Source organism: Lithobates pipiens, unplaced genomic scaffold (assembly GCF_037356315.1).
Source record: "Lithobates pipiens isolate NorthernLeopardFrog02 unplaced genomic scaffold, aLitPip1_a1.2 Scaffold_19, whole genome shotgun sequence".
NCBI lineage: Eukaryota > Metazoa > Chordata > Amphibia > Anura > Ranidae > Lithobates > Lithobates pipiens.
In genome coordinates, this window is record NW_027507764.1 from 223,495,846 (window position 1) to 223,516,813 (window position 20,968).

General features: G+C 46.3%; 1 protein-coding gene across 2 annotated transcripts in view; it reads right to left on the bottom strand.

Moving 5' to 3' along the window:
* Positions 1 to 20,968, bottom strand: part of MLH1 (mutL homolog 1) — a 172,050-nt gene that overhangs the window by 141,248 nt on the left and 9,834 nt on the right. For both annotated transcript variants that reach the window (XM_077491745.1, XM_077491746.1), the window contains exons 5-7: positions 20,543 to 20,615; positions 15,798 to 15,889; positions 1,805 to 1,847 (exon numbers count right to left, since the gene is read on the bottom strand). In XM_077491745.1, the coding sequence (XP_077347871.1) occupies positions 1,805 to 1,847; positions 15,798 to 15,889; positions 20,543 to 20,615 (208 nt within the window). The remainder of the gene's footprint in view (positions 1 to 1,804; positions 1,848 to 15,797; positions 15,890 to 20,542; positions 20,616 to 20,968) is intronic.

A 20,968-nucleotide genomic window follows, 5' to 3' on the forward strand; every position in this document is an offset into this window, starting at 1 on the left:
TGAGGAGGTGAAAGTGTGGGGAAAGCAATGTCTCACAGAAACGCTGAGAGCTCGGCCTGGGAGTGTTGGGCAGTGGATGAGTACAGCTCAGAGTAGAAGGACCCTAACTCCTTGGTTACCTGGAGTTCCTCTGCTTTCTTATTAAAAACTGACAACACCAAGCAGGAGAGAACACAAATGGTCAGTTCTCTAGCTATGCTCAGAAATCAGTGTGCTCTCCTCCAATGATCAGACTTGTTGATCAGACTTGTTGATCAGACTTGTTGATCAGACTTGTTGATCAGACTTGTTGATCAGACTTGTTGATCAGACTTGTTGATCAGACTTGTTGATCAGACTTGTTGATCAGACTTGTTGATCAGACTTGTTGATCGCTGAACGGCCATTCACTGGGAAGCGCCATGTGCTGCTACTTCTCCTCCTCCTGCCCCCAGTTCTTATGCAGCTGAGAACAGAGGGAATGTGATCATTTATAAACGAGGGGAAAAAAGGCATTTATAATTGTTTTTTTTTTTTGTTTATTATCTATACATAAGTGTTTTGCCATTTACTTTCATTTTAAACAGAATGGGTCGTTTTACAAGGTGATAGCTTACAATCACTAAGTTAGGAAACCAAACCAACGGTGGACGGTTGTCTGGTACATTGTTGTCCGAAAGGGAACGCCCCCCCCCCCCCTGCTTGATTTGCACAGGATATTGTGCTTTATGCAGGGTGGTTTGCAGGTCCAGATAAAACTGTACACTTATGACAGGATAGTCATGAAAAAGGTAACAGGACACTTTAGAAATTTATTTTATTTAGCCTAAAATAATGCTACATATATAACAGTAATGGTAAACACAAATGCAGTCAAAGTCACAAGTTTTAGAATATGCAAGTATGCTTAAAATTTGACAGAAAGCAAGAGTATCCAAAATTATCTTTTTAAAAAGGATATGTTCACCGTTAGGGAAAAATAATAAAATGCATACTTTTTTTCCCCCCCAGCAAAAAAGTGTATTTAATCCTACGGGAGTCTGCAATGCATGGCCATGCCAGGCTCAGGCACACTTTCCCTCCAGCATTTTGCCCATACCCCTTTACAGGCTTTCAGTTAGAAAGCTGCAGAAAGAACGAATAGACTGAGGGTGCTAATTAGCACCCCCATGGTCCACTGAGAACTACTACAAGTCCATCTGCGGCTAAAGACGGGTCTACGGGACTTGTCGTTTATTCATTTACAGATCTCCATCTGCACAGTCACGCTCATTTTAAGTGTGACACCCGCTGTCATGGGGTAAGGGGAATGGGGGGGGGGCAGGTATTGTACCAGGTTACATCCTAAATACAGGTGCAACATGTTCTAATGGTTTACCTCGTCTTTAAAATAAAAATCACACAGGGAGGCCAGGCACATAAGATGGTTTGGGTGACCAGTTAGCATTCATGAGGAACCAATAAAAACATACGGAAATTCTAACCAAAAACTATGGGATACAAACAAACATTCTTCTTACAATATCAGTACCAAAAAAAAAAAAAACCCTTCCATTTTATGTTGGAAAATATTTTTTCAGAAAAGTATATTACAAGAGCCAAAAACATTAAACTACATTAACCTTAAATAAATGACAAATTATTCATAATTGCTTGAAAAAACACTGTATATTTCCAGGATGTTAACCAATTGAAAAATCCTGGGTACGATTGCAGATTTTTGTGAAGCCAGTGTCATTTTATTATGGGTCAACTTCAAATCTGCTTTGTAACAAAGCTAAAGTCAGTGTAAACTAAACTATTTGAGAAGCATATATTCACCAACCTTCTTAACAGAGAAGCTGACGCCAGAGTTGTGGATGGCATACCTTTCAAGAAAAAAAAAAATATATATATATTTTTAAAAATATAGTATTACTACCATTATTATTATTAAATCTATATCCATCTCTATCTAACCATGCCCCTGGGAAAATTGGTTTAAAATTGACACAGGACTCTCAAAGAGTCAGTTTGAGAAGTTCCAGCAGAAGATGTGAGCAGAGAAAACAGGATTTTAAAACCGCTTACCTGTAAAATCCTTTTCTTTGAAGTACATCAGGGGACACAGAACCATAGTAGTTACTATGTGGGTTATAGGCCACCTTCAGGTGATGGACACTGGCACGCAGCGCATTCCCTATATAAACCCTCCCACACTACTGGGAGTACCTCAGTTTTGTAGCCAAGCAATATAAGTGTATACCAAAAAAGGGAGGGACCTCTGTGCCCCCTGATGAACTTCAAAGAAAAGGATTTTACAGGTTTACAGGTGAGCTGTTTTAAATAAATATCCTGTTTTCTTTTCATACATCAGGGGACACAGAGCCATAGTAGTTACTATGTGGGAGGTCCCATAGCAATAACAACTGAATGGAGGGAGACAACAAAAAAGGTAGGGCATTAAGAGGCTAGAGGACTTATACTGCAGTACACTACACCCAAAGGCAAGATCCTCATGACCTTTTACATTGATTTGATAGAAGCTGGTAAATGTATGGACTGAAGACCAAGTTGCGGCCTTGCAGATCTGAGCCATAGGAGGCATGGTGATGCACCGCCCAAGAGGCACTAACAGCCCTGGTGGAGTGCGCTTTAACATGAAAAGGAGGAATTTTCTTCCTTAGACCATAAGCTTGAACAATCACTTGACGAATCCATTTAGAAATAGTAGATTTTGATGCCTGATGAAGGAGCACGCATGCTTTGAACGCGTGCGCAATATCATCATCATCACAGCACGACCCTGAACAATCCATTAGCTGACCTCCGTGACGCTGCGATACCGAGCCGGAGACGCTGGGAACCACCGGACGAGACTCCACAGCCTAAGAGGACCGCTTCTCCCTGGGCGCCCTGTGATGTACCCTACAACTTCTCTTCCGTGTAAACGAGATGTGCATTACTTTGTGAATACCTGTGGTTTGCAATACTGCACTTAGGTTGGCGCTGTTTTTATCTTCTGTTTGTATATCTTTTACAAGGTGTCTTCTACCCTTGAACATGCTGCCTCCCTGCTTGTGCTAAGAAACCCTCTTTTCCCTGTGGCTACAATTTACTATTTCCTATTCATAACTGCACAATTTATTATTGACTATTATCTACCATTGCCTATTAATAACTGCAGAATTTTGTGGATCTGTCTTCTAAAAAAAAAAAAAAAAAACTACAATAGAAATCGAAATACTGCTGTATACCGTAGTCACAGTATATACCTCCTATCTCCCCATTTCCCCCCCTTCCCCCCCCCCCTTTTGTTTGTTTCCCCCCCCTTCCAATAGCCTTCCCCCACCCCTGATACATATAACCCAGCAGCGCAACAACAAAAAATCAGTTTTTCTTAGATTTTGATGCCGCCTGTCCTCTTTTAGGACCTTCTGGCAGTACAAACAAAACATTTGTTTTGCGAATCTGGGCGTTTCCTTTAAATAGACCTTAACCACTCTCACTACATCAAAGGAATTGGTGCCTTCTCTTCCCCAGATTGAGGCTCTGGGAAAAAAGAAGGCAGAATAATATCCTGGTTCAAATAAAAACCTGTCACTACCTTTGGTAGGATTTTAGGATGAGGCTGCAATACCATCTTATCCTTACGCATAATCAAATATGGCTCATTACAAAACAGAGCGACCAATTCTGATAGCCTTCTGACAGAGGATATGGCAACCAAAAAATAAAAATAAAAATAAAAATATTTGTCAAAAAGGACCAAGGGAATTTCCTTTATAGGCCAAAAGACTTTCTGTAAAGCCAACAAAACTAAATGCAAAACCCAAGGATTTAGGGGTGCCCTGACAGGGGGATTAATCCATGTTTCCCCCTGAATAAAACTGCATACCAGAGAGTGAGAAGCAAGAGGTCATTGAAAGATTAATGATAAGGCCAAGACCTGGCCCTTGATAGTACTCACGACCAGCTTCATTTCCAATCCCATTTGCAGGAATTCAAGAATCCTACCCATGATAAACTTCCTGGGGTGCCAACCCCTGGATCCACACCAAGAGACATATGTCTTCCAGACTCTGGAGGCCTGTTTCCTAGCATTAACCAAAGTAGACACTACTGAAGGAGGTAACCCATGGTCACTTAGAATGTGGGTTTCAATAGCCAAACCGTTAAAATTTAGCGTTTGTAAAGTAGGATGGAATACCGGACCTTGTGCGAGAAGGTCTGGCCACAGAGGCAGGGTTCAAGGGTCCCCTACTGCCATCTTTATTATCTCAGCAAACCAAGATCTTCTGGGCCACCAGAACCACCTCTTTCTGTTGCTGCTTGACCCTGCAGAGAAGGCACGGAAGAAGCAGAATCTGAGGAAACGCGTAGATCAGTGAAAACTGATCCCATGGAAAGACCAAGGAGTCTGTTCCGCATGCTAGCGGATCCCTCATCCTTGACACAAAGTTGTTGACTTTGTTGTTGAATCTGGACACAAACAGATCCACATCTGGAACACCCCATCTTTAACATATCGGCAGAAAGATGTCGGGGTGAAGGGACCATTCTCCCGGAAACAACTGTTGGCGACTCAAGTAGTCCGCCTGTCAATTTTCTATCCCCGGAATGAAAATTGCTGATGGGCAGAAAGCAACATGCTCTGCTTTGCCTAAGCTAGAACATAATTCACCTCTTTTTTGGGCTGCACAACTTCTGGTGCCTCCCTGGTGATTGAAGTAGGCCACAGCCGTGGCATTGTCAGATTGAATCCCGACAGGACAATTGCGTAGTCTGAGCGTCCAGGACTCTAGGGCTAGACATACTGCCCGGGTTTCTAGAATGTTAATGGACTTGGACCACTTCCCCTGGACAGAAGCTTCTTCCAGGACTGCTCCCTAGCCTAGAAGGCTGGCATCCGTTATCACTTTGCAGGATACTGGTAGAAAGGATTTCCCCTTTTGGAGGTTGCTGGATATCAATCACCATTTGAGCCTGACGCACCTCAGGGGATAAGTGCACTGGAAAGTCCAAAGCTTGGACCTGCTTGTTTCAGGCCGACAGAATGAGGTTTTGTATCAGTCTTGAAAAAAACGGCGGTTTCTGAAGCACCAATAACACCAGGTTCAGATCCCACGGGGCTAACAGTGGACACACCGGAGGAACTGCAAGTCGGACCCCCTGAACAAAAGTGCTCACTAGAGAGTGAGACGCCAGGGGTCGCTGAAAAAAATAAAAATAAAATGACAGCCAAGGCTGATATTGGTCCTTTAAATGGTGCTTAAAGCCAACATCTGGTCTACTCCTTGCTGTGGAAACAGCAGGATCCTGGAAACAGGATGTCATCCGTGCACCTATTCATTCTCCTCAAACAAACAGAGATGTATGCCTTCCAGGTAGGACAGTATATCTTCCGAGAAGATTTCCATGCTCCCAACATAGTTGAGATCACAGAGTCCGATAGGCCTCGGTACCTTAGCATCTGGCTTGCAACAGCCATGCCGTTAAAACCAGCGATGGTAAAACAAGATGGGGAATCGAACCTGGACACAGAATGTCCTCTTGCAACAGCCGTCACCAGGGAGCCTTCGCAACCAGGCATACTAGGTTGGTGCATCAGGGTTGCCGAGGCCAATTCGGGGCATTAGTATTAATGTAACCCCCTTGGCCTCCACTCTGAGGAGCAGGCGCGGTAGTAGCTTTAGCGGAGGAAAGTCGTAGATCAGTCGGTACTGATCCCATGGAACCACCAGCTTGATTGCCCCGTCTGCACAAGGATCTTATCCTGGATATGAATCTCAGCCCCTTCCTATTGAAACTGGAGGCCAGGAGATCCACGTCTGGTGTGCCCCACCACAGGCACAGTAGCCTGAACATCTCTGGATGCAACGCCCTTTGTCCTGGGCCCAGTATCTGGCTATTTATGTAGTCCGCCTGCCAGTTTTAAACTCCTGGGATGTACATTGCCGACAAGGCCAGTACCTGTCGCTCTGTCTACTGAAGGATGTGTGAGCGACCTCCTGTGCTGCAGCCGAGCTACTTGTTCCTCCTTGATGGTTGACGCATGCCACCGCCGTGGCATTGCCTGACCTGATTGGACGCCCTCGTAGTCTCATTGACTATATGGAGAGGCAAAGCCTGATCGCTCAGAGTTCGAGCACATTGATCGGCAACTTAGGTTCCGCACCCAACCAGAGACCCTGGGTCAACTGTACTATCAGTACTCCACCCCAGCCGGCCAGGCTGGCATCTATTGTGATCACAGTCTAATGCAGAGGTAGGAACGACGTGCCGGGAACCTCAACCACCAAAGCAGGGAGTCTGACTGACTGGCTCACCTGAATCTAACGATCCAGAAATAACAGATGTGTCCCATTTTGTCAATATCTCCTTCTGCAAGACTCTGGTGTGAAACTGGGCGTATGGTCCTGCCTCGAGGAAGGCCACCATTAGGCCCAGAACTTGCATACAGAAACTCAGCGACGACCACCTGCGGTTCAGCAATAGTTTTACCGCGGCTCAGAGTCTGCAGTTTTGTCATAAGGGAGAACACTCGTTTCCATGGAGTCCATCGGTAAGCCTAGTTACTCTAAGCTCTGAATCGGTATGAATACCGACTTATTAGGTTCAACAGCCACCCAAATTCCTGCAGGCTTTGCATGGTGATCGCCACATCCTCCTTTGATTCTGAGGCGGAAGCTGCTCTCAGGAGATCGTCCAGATAACCTGCGATTGCGATCCTGCATTGTCTCAACGCCAAAATTAGAGTCAATACCGTGGTAAAGACTCAGGGTGCTGAAACCAAGCCAAAAAAGGGGTAGCCACAAACTGGTAGTGGGCTTCCCCGACTGCAATTCGCAGAACCCTCTGATGCCTGAGACATATTAGGTATGTGCAGGTACGCATCCGGAGTCCAAAGACCCCAGGGAGTCCACTCGATGGAGTGCGACTACTGAGCGAACCGATTCCATACTGAACCCCTTTACTTGAACAAAGCAATTGAAGCTATTAGGGCCAAGATTGTAGTCCCCAAAAAGGAAGGGGTACGTCCAAACAGATTGGAGTAGAACCCCTGAACCTTTCCGACTCCGGAACAGGCACTACCACCCTGCGGCTTAGCAGGTCCCATACTGCCCCCAATAGGGCCTCCCAGCAAGCCGGGAGCAAGGGTATGCTGGAGGGGAAGAATCTGTTTGGTGGCCAAGAGAAGAACTTATCTTGTAGCCAGAGGAAATCAGTTCGCACACTCATTGGTCAGATAGCTGAGAGGCCCACCGGGCTGCAAACTCCCAAAGGCGACCCCCCCACCCGTATGACGGGGCAAACCTTCATGCGGTAGCACTTTAGCTTGTAGGCTTGTGGTTAGAGGGACACTTTTGTCCCTCGGAGGTCATCCTGTTGGACTGGGAGCGTTTAGCCGAAGTCCCAAATGGACAAAAAAGAAAAAAAAAAAACCCACACCTTTTAAAGCGGGAAAATAAGGGCTCTTGCCTGTGGCATGGCTCCTTAGTCTTCCTGGCCTGTGGGAGCAAGGTACGCTTCCCACCTGTGACATTCTTAATGTCATCCAACGAGGCTTCAAAGAGCCACTCACCAAGGAAGGGTAGATCCGTCAAAGATTTTTTAGATGCCTGGTCCGCCGACCAGCATTTCAGCCAAATCAGGTGCCTCAGCACCACTGCTGACACTGAAACCCAGAATAGCAGAGGAAGCGTATCCGGAGCTGCGTCCCAAGCGTACTTAAGACCATGCACTAACTGGTCTGCTAGTTCCACGCAGATGGGAGTAGCCTGCCGCTTCTCCAATTCGCAGTGCAAAAGTTAGCCCATTCAGTAAGTGTCTGCGACACAAGTGCTGTCGTCAGTACTGGTTGTATTGCTGACCCCCCCAACTGTAAATAAGGAACGGGCCACTGCCTTGGTTTATGCCCGTGGGGTCCTTAACCACAGGAGCCCCCTCCACCGGGATCGTGGTTACCTTATCTAACCTGGCTGTTGATAGATCACAGGATCTATCCTCTTGCGCAAAAGAAAAAAAAAAAAAATCCCCGGACCGATGAGCCTGCAGGGTTCCTAGGTCCATCTCCTTCACTAGGCAGAAAAAAAAAATGTTACTGAAGGGACCGCCCCTTGGGTGGAATTAGAAAGTTCTGATTTTTGTACATGTTAACATGTTCTGCCTAGTCCTCTCCTGAAGGGGGCCTAACAACCCAGTGATCAAGAATAAAGGAGCTGTGTCAGTCAGTGAACTCCAGAGAAAAGGATTTTACCGTGAGTGCAAAAATACTATATTTCAGTTTCCGTCTAGCCACTGCACCACGTGTGTTCACAAAGATCCTGGCACCTCCTTTAGCCAGGTTAAGGGCTCAGGGTATAACTGTCCTAGCCTATCTAGACAATCCGCTTTTAGTAGATCAAATCAGTCTCTGGTCTAAACCAAAGTTTAATCTCAGCTGTAAGCTACCTGAAATTCCTAGGCTGGATTCTCAGCCTAGAAAAATCCTCCTTAAAACCATCAAGGAGATTACATTTCAGTCAATAAAGGAGCTGTGTCAGTCAGTGAACCTAAGAGAAATGACGATTTTCTACCTCGAAGCGTAGACCTTTCTGATGAGCGGGAAATATTGGCATGTGGAGATATGCATCCTTGATATCGATCAATGCCAAAAATGACCCTCCTTGCAAAATGAAGACAAGGAAGTCAGATTGACTTCATGCAAAAGGACCGGATATTTACGTGCCGGTTCAGATCTTTGAGATCTAGAATGGGTCTTACCCCCCTGTTCTGTTTTGGAATCGTGAAAAGGTTTGAATAAAACCCTGAACCCTGTTCCTCTTTGGGAACTTCTGATGTCACCTCCTGGGATAAGAGATGATCCAAAGCTAGAAAGACTTGTTTTTTTCTGGATACGCTTGATCTTAGAAAATGAGGAGACCGGAATTCTCAGAACTCTAGTTTGTAACCTAGAGAAATTGAGGAAGCCACCCATCTGTCTTGACATTGTTCCTGCCAGATATTTGAAAACTGCAAAAGCCTTCCCCCCACCAGAGCGAGCGGGGGCACCCCTTCATAAGGAGACTTTAGTATTTTGTTTTGCGGGCATTGTGCCCCAAGTCCTCTTTTGGCCCCAGGACTGCCCTTGAGGTCTTCCTCTTGAGCTTGACGGTGGAGGCTGTTGAGACTGCCTAAAGGCAGATGCTCCTGGCACTGGAGACAAGATGCATGCTTAAAAAGGAGAAATGCTTAAAACTAATTTTTTACTGGCAAAATAACAACTTTTCCCATTAGAAATCCTTTGGCTAGATTTATCTAAATCATCTCCAAATAACTGTTCACCATGAAATGGGAAACTGGCCAAGAGCTTCTTACAAAGGTGCTTCAGCTGACCAACTTTTCAACCATAGGACTCTGCAGGTATGCACTAGTCCTAGCATAAGCCGTGAGGCTTGAATAATAGTGCATCCGATACACCAGCCCATTGCTGGGCCTGCTGATCAGGAATAATCTTAAGCATCTCTACAAACTGGTCCTTTATGGACTGAGACACTCCAATTGCTGCAAGAACCGGCGGAACCACTGAAGTTGCCAGAGACATTTTGTTCTTAAAAAGTTAGAATTTATTTTTATTTGTTGAATCCTTTAACATTTGTGCATGGTCTACTGGACAGGAGAGAGTTATTTACCAAGGAGATTACAGCATTGATTGCTGGCCCAGCCTGAAGCAGTAACAGTGTGTCAAAAGGAAATGCCTCTGTCACCAAATCTGAAGAAAAAAGATGCCATCTTTGCGCGTGTCCCTTCGCAGCCAGCAGCAGCACAGTGTGCTTTTAAAAGCAGACGCAGACACCGTTAGCACCGCCTGCACACTGCTTATGGCTCCACTCTCATTTTCAAAAAGATGGATTTTCCTGCACAAGGACTACAGGTACCCTCAGACCCAGAGCGAGCATGGCGCAGGGGGGGGTTTATACACAAGCTACCGAGCGGTCGCATGAGGCAGTGAGTGCTCAATACAGCCCCCAGTGGTGACATGAATGTCTCCTTTAAGAAAAATGTTGTCATGCCTAAGAAAAAGAATTCTTAGAAAACGCCACTTACCTTCCCGCCGCAGTGTTTTCTGTGGTAAACCAACAGACCCAATCTTCACCCTTCACGGTGGGCTCCGTTAAACCTTCAGGAGTAGGGGAACCTAGAGGTAACCCACAATCCTGGACCTGCAACAGCACCCTGCCAGTAAAACATTATGGCCTCACTACCAAAAAGTACTGGATCCCAGGGTCAAGCTCTCTAAAAAAGAGAAGCATTTGCAAGCAAAACCTTGTTTTGTCAGATATGAGGCCCAGGTACCATTCAATTTGGCCCAAAAAAAGGACACTTTGAATGGATCCGGTCAGCATGGCTAGCCCAGCAAGGATTTCTCCAGTGAAGCACAGCACATCTTTATTGGTGACCAACACCTTAGACACCGACGAAAAAAAACGGGAGGTACTCCCAGTAGTGGGAGGGGTTATATAGGGAGTGCACTTCTCACCTTAGGGCGTGCTAGTGTCCATCACCTGAAGGTGGCCTATAACCCACATAGTAACTACTATGGCTCTCTGTCCCCTGATGTATGAAGAGAAAAATAGGATTTTTTTGTATTCAACGTAAAATCCTTTTCTCTGCAATTCACAGACCGACACAGCTCCTCTTTTAGCCATTGGGTTGTTATGCCCCATTACTAGGAGATACTAGGCATTAGTTGTAATACAACACTCAGAACTCTTAGTTCTGCCCAGGGTCCCTTGGGCAACATCTCTCCAGCCTGTCATGCAGCCATCAGTACGTCAATAAGCAGTATAACGTAAAGAGAAAAAAAAGAGGGATGGGTGCTGTGCCGGTCGGTGAATTAGAGAGAAAAGGATTTTACAGCGAGTACAAAAAAAAAAAAAAAAAAATTACTATTTTCTCTTATATTCACCGACCGACACAGCTCCTCTCTTAGCCATTGGGACGTCCCCAAGCAGTGCCAAACGAGGGGTGGGAAAACATAGAAACTTCATCCACCATTGCAAGTGGGGGACTAGTGAAACTTTACCCACCAAACATCAGTGCGTGGAGAGAACCACCACAAAACCAGTGTACCCGGCAACAGGAGCGACTACCTACAACCGCACCAAAAACTGCGGAATGTAATGCAACAGCGCATTAACTTAACGGTACTGCATTTTTAATTTGAAAAAAGAAAATATATTGCATATTCAATTGCAACTGTACAGCCGCCTGCAAAAAAAAACTCTGCGGCCAAAACAGGCAGCCGCTGATGCACCGACGTCTACCTTGTAGAACTTGGTAAATGTGTGGACAGACAACCAAGTCGCCGCTTTACACACCTGAGCGACAGACGCTTGATGTCGGAAGGCCCAAGACGCTCCGATTGCCTTTGTGGAGTGGGCCGTGACCGGAAAGGGGGGCATCTGCCCCGTCAAGGCATAGGCTTGCACTACAATCGGTCTGATCCACCTGGAAACTGACCGATGAGACCGCCATGCCTTTATTTGGACCAGCCCCCGAAACAATGAATCTGACTTCTGAAAAGGGAGCAGTGGCAGAAAAAAAAAAAAAAAAAAAAAAAAAACACACACCTTAAGAGCCCGAACCACGTGGAGGAGGAGGAGAAGGAGAAGGAGGAGGAGGAGGAGGAGGAGGAGGAGGAGGAGGAGAAGGAGGAGGAGGAGAAGGAGAAGGAGAAGAAGGAGAAGGAGAAGGAGAAGGAGAAGGAGAAGGAGAAGGAGAAGGAGAAGGAGAAGGAGAAGGAGAAGGAGAAGGAGAAGAAGGAGAAGGAGAAGGAGAAGGAGAAGGAGAAGAAGGAGAAGGAGGAGGAGAAGGAGAAGGAGGAGAAGAAGAGCCAAGGCTGAAATTTGCCCCTTAATGGTGCTTAACCCCAATTTCTGGTCTACGCCATGCTGAAGAAACAGCAGGATTCTGGATACGGAAAAGGAGCGCGGGCGCCATCCGTTTCTCCTCACACATGGAGATGTAGGCCTTCCAGGTACGAAGATATATCTTCCGAGAAGAATATTTCCACGCCCTCAACATAGTTGGGATCACTGAGTCTGATAGATCCCGGTTCAACACCTGGGTCTCAATAGCCATGCCGTTAAAGCCAGCGATGGTAAAGCAGGATGGAGAATCGGACCTTGAGACAGAAGGTCCTCTCGTAACGGCAGTCGCCATGGGGTATCAGGTCTGCGTACCAAGGATGCTGAGGCCAATCTGGGGCAATCAGTATTACTGGGATACCCTCGACTTCCACTCTGCAAAGCAGACGTGGTAACAGTTTTAGTGGAGGGAAAGGCGTAGATCAGCTGGTACTGATCCCACAGAGCCACTAGCGCGCCCGACACTTCTGCCCACGGATCTCTTGTCCTGGACACAAATCTCTGCACCTTCCGATTGAGACAGGAGGCCTGAAGATCCATGTCTGGTGTGCCCCACCTCAGGCACAGTAGCCTGAATACCTCCCTATTCAACGCTCATTCCCCTGGGTCCAGCATCTGTCGACTCAAATAGTCCGCCTGCGAGTTCTCCACTCCCGGGATGTAAATGGCCGACAAGGCCAGTACGTGTCACTCTGCCCACGGAAGTATGCGAGTGACCTCCCGTGCGGCAGCTAAGCTTCTTGTTCCCCCTTGGCGATTGGCGTATGCCACAGCCGTGGCTTTGTCTGACTGGATCCTGATCAGACGCCCCTGAAGTCTCATTGACCAGGTTTAGAGGCACAAACTGATCGCTCTTAGCTCGAGCACATTCATCGGCAACTTGGATTCTTCCACCGACCAGAGGCCCTGAGCCGACTGAACCCCCCCATCACTCCACCCCAGCCGGATAGGCTGGCGTCCGTTGTGATCACTGTCCACTTCAGAGGTAGGAACGACTTCTCGGACTGAATCACCGGGGACCTCAGCCACCAGATCAGTGAGTCTGACTGACTGGATCTGTCGATCCAGGGACAACTGAGATTTGTCTCATTTTATCAAAATCTCCTTCTGCAAGACTCTGGTGTGGAACTGGGCATATGGTACTGCCTTGAAGGAGGCTACCATGAGCCCCAGGAGTCACATGCAGAAAAAGGAGTGACGACCACTTGCGGTCCATCAGCAGTTTTACCGCGGATCTAAGAATCTGCAATTTGTCTGAAGGGAGAAAAACCCTCGCTTTCCTAGAGTCCAGCAGCAAGCCCAAGTACTCCAGACACTGGGTCGGTACAATCACCGACTTCTTTAGGTTGAACAGCCACCCAAATTCTTGCAGGGTCTGCAAGGTGATCGCCACATCCTCCTCCAATTCTGAGGAAGAAGACACCCTCAGGAGAAGAAGATCTAGGTATCCCATGATCGCGATCCCTCGTTGCTGCAGCAACGGCAAAACTAGAGCCAATACCTTGGTAAAGACTCCGGGGCTGATGCCAGACCAAAAGGGAGAGCCACAAACTGGTAGTGGGCTACCCCGACTGCAAAATCTTTTGATGCCGAAGGCAAATGAGTATGTACAGGTACACATCCTGGGATGTCTAAGGACGCCAGGGAGTCCCCTTGATGGAGTACAGTGACTACTGAGCGAACCGATTCCATTCTGAATCTCTGCACTTTCACAAAGTGATTGAGGGCTTTTAGATCCAAGATTGGACTGGACGTACCCCTTGCTTCTTGGGAACTACAGACAGATTTGAGTGGAAACGTTCCGATTCTGGAACCGGTACAACCACCCCGTGACTCAGCAGGTCCCTTACTGCCCCCAAGAGGGCCTCCCGGCAGCCGGGAATACCGGTATGCTGAGAGGGGAAGAATCTATTTGGCGGCCAAGAGAGAAACTATCTGGTAGCCTGAGGAAATCAGATTGCAGACCCATTGGTCGGATAGTCGAGAGGACCACCGGGCTGCAAACTCCCGAAGGCGACCCCCGACCCGAAACCTTCATGCGGTTCACAGGGACGTTTTTTGTCCTTCCGTGGTAATCCTGTCGGGCTGGGGACGTTTAACCGAAGCTCCGGGCAGACGAAAAAGCAGTTTGTGAGCGGAAAAGGAGGACCCTTGCCTACGGCGTGGCTCTTTACCCTTCCTGGCCTGTGGGAGTAGGGTACTCTTACCACCGGTGGCATTTTTAATAACGTCATCTAATGAGGCTCCAAAGAGCCAGTCGTCAAGGAAGGGAAGATCCGTCAGGGCTTTTTTTGGATGCCTGGTCAGCAGACCAGCATTTTAACCAAATCAGGCACCTCAGCACCACTGCAGCCCTGGATAACAGAGGAAGAGTATGCAGGCCCGCATCACAAACGTACTTAAGGCCTTGCACTAGTTGGTCCGCTAGTTCCAGACAGGAGCAGCCTGTTGCTCTCCCAATCTGCGGTGCAACAGTTTTGCCAACCCATTTAGTGTCTGAGTCACAAGTGAGGATGCCAGTACTGGTTGCACAGCGGACCCCACAACCGTAAACAAGGAATGAGCCACTGCCTCGACCTTCCGGTCCGTGGGATCCTTGAATGCAGGAGTCCCCTCAACCGGGATCGTGGTTACTTTATTTAACCTGGATATTGGGGGGGGTCCACGACTGGAGGAGCCGACCAGTTCTCGAGAAGGCTTTCCTCAAAATGGTAACACACTGCCATGGATTTGGGGACCGAAAAGGTCTGTTGCGGGCGACCCCATTCCTTGTAAATTAACTTTTAAAAATAAGTCAGATATGGGAACACCTTAGGTGAACGTGCTGGTTTGCAGGACCCAAAGGGGACTGCTACATCAGCAGAGGGATCTGCTGGCTCCTGAATCTTCAGGGTATCATGCATAGCTGTGATACGTGCTCCAACAAGCGCTTTGTCACGCACGGAGCCGGACAGGGACTCATCCTCACTACCCGAATGGTCCTGTCAGCATCATCTGACAAGACAGAGCAGGGGTCACCAGCCTCAGCAGGACCCGAGTCTGCGTCAGAGCTCTCCACAGAGGATGGGGGGGGGGGGCCCGCTTTTTTGCACCCTTTTTCCCACGTGCCGCCTCCATCTTGGCAACAAACAAATTTAGGACCGCCGTCAGGGTGTCCATAGGCACTGCGCAGGCGACCCGGTTGCAAGTGCCTGGATTTTGGGGGAAGAAACACTAGTTTCTGAAGCCATGCTGACCCTACCCTGTCTGCCACCCAAAGGGGACTTAGGACAGTGACAGTCCCACCCTCCTTACTGCCGCTGGCTGAGGGGCTCTATCCCGTTGGACTCACCACCCTGAGGATTTCTGCGCTATTCAGCAGGTAGTGCCTCTAGTCCCTGTTGGCTCTTAGGTGCAGAGGAAAACAATGCTGTGTTGGTGGAAGCAGCTGCAAATGGCACTAAAACCCTAAAGTGTGCTCAGGCTTCAAGAAAATGGCCGCCCAGCGTCCAGCACAAGGACATAAAACACAGGGAAAAAATGACTGAGGGCACAGGAGCACATGCTGCCGCTAGAGAACACTCAAAAAAAAGTGTTCAGGCTACAAGCAAATGGCCGTTGGTGTTCCGAATAGGAAATCACCAGGAAAACGGCCGCCACAAGCAGCTCCATGAGGTACATGGAGAAGTCAGTGGCGGTGAGCACAGCGCTGCGCAGGACATCAGCATGGCCTCTCAGACACCTTGCATTTTTTTTTCCTGGAGAAGAACCCCTGTGTGGGCAACCCATGCATGTATGAACTTTAATTTTTGTTACTTTAAATAAAAGTGGGCTACCACACCCTAAAACCAAGTTCCCGTTTGCTTTCCTGTGTGTATAAATATATGAATGAGACACACACTATGACCTGAAACTTTTTACGCAATTAATAATTTATTATTGTGTTACCTGCTAATGACTTCTATTATTCTTGCATGCTCCTCACTTGGGCTCTTCAGAGCTTTCCTCCTGGTAGACACATTATAAAACAAATCTTCAACCTGAAAAATACATAACATTTCATTGCTTCGGTACACTCAAGCATAATTCAACCTGGAAATGCATAGCATTTGATTACATGAAATGGCACTACTCTTAAGTATACAGATTAAAAGGCAAAGCACCTTTTGTTATACAGTAATTTTGTCAGCTACTATCTACAATGGCATGCAACTGAACGCACACAATCCACTCCTTTAAGGCAGCCAAAATATTACAGCCATGGTGGCTGTGGCAGAAGGGATGAACAAAGCCCAGCAGAGATACACTTTTTAAAGTAGTACAACACCAAAACAATGACGGGACTATCCAAAAAATATAGAAATTGCCAAGTACGCCATTTTCAATACCAAATATGATCAAGTTAATATTCTTCTGTAACATCAATGATTTTCAGTGAGGACCACTGCCGCTGAATAGGAAGAACTCTGCAAATCATATATGACTAGATAAAAGACAGCCAAAACTAAAAAAAAAAAAAAAAAAAAAAAAAATTTTAAATATATTCAGGAACAAAAATGTAATATTGCAGCTTACCAATCGTTAGATGTGGACACACATCTTGTTTTCCTGTTTCAGGCAAGTACAGAAAATACCTGTTGATCATACCAAAATGTCTGTCTCACAAATAACTTTTTCGATAAACAAATAAACCAAAATTTCCTTATGTGATGGAAAGCAAACTAATAAAGACTGACATGTACAAAGTCCAGCTTGGGTGGCAACCAAGGCTAAATTTTATATATATTTTATTTATTTTTACACACACAGCAGAGGAATGAATGTAGCCATACAGGGACCGGAAACAATTTGCAGGATTGCCAGGTGAAAATAGGATTTTTATAACAGCTTACCTGTAAAATCCTTTTCTTTTGAGGTACATCACGGGACAGTGTCTCAGTAAATCACTGATATCACTAGATGATTGGACACTGACACACCCTAGAAAGGAAGTTCAAACCCCTATGTAACCCCTCCCCTTACTGGCAGTACCTCAGTTTTGCAGTAAAGCAATGTGTATTAGAAGAGGGGAGGGACCTCTGTGTCCCGTGATGTAAATCAAAAGAAAAGGATTTTACAGGTAAGCCGTTATAAAAATCCTATTTTCTCTTTCATCTCAGGACACAGGGCCTCGGTAATCACTGATAGGATGTCCCAGAGCAATGCTATCTGAGGGGAGGGGAACAACAAAGTAGGGCGCAATCAGACCTGAGGACCTTGTACCGCTGCCTGCAGTGTGCGCCCAAAGGCGATATCCTCATGCCTTCTCACATCCACCTGATAAAATCTGGTGCATGTATGGACTGAAGACCAGGTTGCAGCCTTGCAGATTTGAGTCATGGAGGCCTGGTGATGCACTGCCCACAAAGCACTAATAGCCCATGTGGAGTGCACCTTGACTTGAAAAGGCAGAACTTTTGGCTTCAAACCATAAGCTTGAACAAGAACTTGTCAAATCCATTTAGCAATGGTAGATTTCGATGCTGATTGTCCTCTATTAGGACTTTCTGGCAAGACAAACGAATCTGAGCAGTCGCTTCTAGATAGGCTTTGACCGCTCTCACTACATCCAAAGAATGTAGTGCCCTTTCTTCCTTAGAACAGGGATCTGGCAAAAAGGAAGGCAGAATAATATCTTGGCTTAGAAGAAAACTTTAAACCACATTCGATAGAAAGCTAGGATGAGGACACAATACAACTCTATCCTTGTGCATGATTAAAGTGGAAGTAAACCCATCGATTTAAACAGTTTAAAAAAAAAAAAAAAAAAAAAAAATAAAAAAAAAAAAGCATGCCGGGAATGCTAACTGCTCATTGGCTGTGCTCGCAGCCAAACTATCAAACCATCCAATGGCTGGTGTCATAACGAATCACATGTGCAGCATCATAGCAGTTGAAGATTAAACAAACAGAGGCAAAGATGGCCGCTTCCTTGGCTGAAAACGATAGGGGAGTTTACTTCCACTTTAAATATGGCTCTTTACAGGAAAGAGCTGCTAATTCTGATACTCTTCTAGCAGAAGAAATGGCTACCAGAAAAAAACAAAAAAAAACAATATATATATATAATTTTTGTACTCACTGTAAAATCCTTTTCTCTAAAGTTCATTGATGGACAGTAATCTTGACCGTAGGGTTATTACAAACACCTCCAGGAGAGGACTAGGCAGAACATATAATACACGTGAAAAACAGAACTTTACAGTTCCGCCCAGGGGGCAGTCCCTCTGGTAATAACCCCTTAGCCTCCTTCCTGCAACTCAGTACGTCAACAAGCAGTATAACGTAAACCAAATAGGAGGGGAGGGTGCTGCGTCTGTCAATGAACTTCAGAGAAAAGGATTTTTTACGGTGAGTGCACCTCCTATCCTATTTTCTCCTTCATTCATTGACGAACACTGCTCTCGTAATCTTTACCATAGGGACGTCCCCAAGCAGTGTCATAACGAGGGGTGGGAACAGCAACATAACTTCATCCACAACCAGCGGTGCTCCCTAACAGGGGAGTCACCATCTGAACTAACTGCATCAGAACTTGTGGTCAACAAATGCAGCAAGGTGCATCAATATTCAAAAAGCACCAAATAGCCTCTGACCAAGGAAGGGTAAATGCGCCAGAGCTTTTTTTTTTTTTTTTTTTTTTTTTTTTTTTTTTAGATGCTTGTGTCACAGACCAGCATTTTAGCCAAATCAGGTACCACAGCACTACTACCGATACAGTTGCTCTAGAGAGCAGGGGGACTGTAGCCAGGGCCGTATCACAGACATACTTAAGGCAATGCACCAACTGGTCTGCTAGTTCTATGCAGACTGGGGGAGACTGTTGGTTCTCCAATTCACTGTGCAATAACTTTGCCCACTTACTAAGTGTCTGCGACACCAAGGCCATAGCCAGCACAGGTCGTAATGCTGGCCCCACCATCGTAAACATGGACAGGGCCACTGCCTCGGCTCTACCGTCGGTAGGGTCCTTGAATGCCAGAGTCCTTTCTACTGGAATCGTGGTTACTTTATTCAACCTGGACACCGGGGGGGGGGGGGGGGGGGGGGGGGGGTCAAAGACCAGAGGAGCTGTCCATTTTTTAAGGAGGCTCTCCTCAAAGGGGTAACGCACCGCCATTCTTCTTAGGACCCGTTGCAGGCTTCCCCATTCCTTGTAGATGAACTTATCAAAATAAGCCAAATACGGAAACTTTGGTGTACGGGTCGGTTTATGGGACCCAAAAGGGACAGACACCTCAGCAGATCCTGCTGCATCCTGTATTTTCAGGGTATCCCGCACAGCGGTGATAAGTGCTCCAACTAGCAGACGGGACTTTTTCTACCCCCTTGCGCCTGCACACTGCCTCCACCCTGGCAACGAAAGTTTCCAGGACTGCTGACAAAGAGACGGCTGCAATTACAGGGATCTCTGGGGAAGAAGCACCAGCTTCTGACCCACCTCATCTGCCACACTTGGGGACTTAGGACAGGGTACACAATCCCACCCTCCTAGCTGAGGGGCCCCACCGCAGGACTCAACAACCTGAGTGCTGCCGCTGACCGCTGTGTTGTGTCAAGTCACAGGTGCCCAGAGAGGAAAAACCGTGCTCTTCTGGAGGTGAAATGACCCAGCACTGGAGGTAAAACTGCTCTGAGGCTACAAGAAAATGGCCACAGGTCGTTCTTTTATACAAAAACCACCAAGAAAATGGCTGACAGCCATGCTCTGCAAAGAAACTAAGGGAAAATGGCGCCTGCACATGCTGAGGAAAAGTTTTCACAGGCATGGAGAGAAAAAAGGGGCAGAAAAGACAACCCACAGGCCCAAACAGCCAGTGCAGCACCTGCAAAGGTACAGAGCCCCCCTGGCCCAGGTACACACACCGCACCTAATGCCCACTCCGCTGGGCAGAGCTATGCAGTTTTGCTGTTTTTATATCTGCCTACTCCTCTCCTGAAGGTGGTGTGATAACCCTACGATCAAGATTTAAAAGAGCTGTGTCCATCAATGAACGAAAAGATAAAATAAAATTGTTTACTGCCGCTGACATTGGGACAAATTTCTACTCCCAATGGCAGCAATCTGGCCCTTTGTGTAGAAAGCTTGGAGACCCCGGTACTAAGCGATCCTTGTACCGGATGACAAATTATCCAGTTTATTGTCAAATCTGGAAAGCTAGGAGGGCCACATCCCTATCTGAGACCCAAGTCTCAGAACCCCTGCGAGTGGAGGGACCATTCTCCCGAATCCAGGCTCTGTTGACCAAGGAACTTAGCCTGTTAATCGTATACGCCTCGGATACAGACAGCAGACAAGGCTGAAATGTGATGTTCTGCACCCAAGACAGGATTTTCTCTAACTTGTTACAGCGAGAGCTCTGGTTCTATTCTTATGGGTTAAATAAGTCACTGCCATGGCAATGTCTGACTAAATCTGGATAGGATGACACATCACTCAGACAACAAAGCACTGACAAAATAACTAACAGCTCCAAGCTGGATCTGGATTGAAGCCCATAAACAAAACCCTTTTAGGTTAGTCTTCAATGCAAAGCTGGGTAAAAATAAATAAAATGTGTCAATCTTAAGACTCCAGTAAAGAAAAAAAAAAAAAAAAAAAAAAAAGCTCAATCTACAATGCTATCAGGACATCAATGTGGAATACTGCATACCGTTATCTGGGTTCCTTGATTGCCAGCACATGGTTTTGGCGGAGATTTAAGTTTTCCATCTGCATAGTTTGCTCTACAATTAAAAAAATAAAATAAGAGGAAGGATGTAGGAAATACATGATAGCAATCACAACAATATGCATCAATATAGGGTTTTGGGCTTCCATAGTGTCTGATTTATTTATTTTATTTGATATTCAGCTTTTCTTCTAAAGTAATCAGAAAATGAATGAAGCAGCTTAAAATTTCTTAAAGGACAATTAAAAAAAATAAAAAATAATTTCATGGTTCTGTTGGATACAGGACAAGTAAAGCCTGTTATTATACACAACAAGAGAATAAGTGGTATTGAGATAAATATGCAAGCTGTTTATGCTAACAACTTTTGAAAATGCTAGCTGCTGGGCTGTCAAATTAATTGAATGG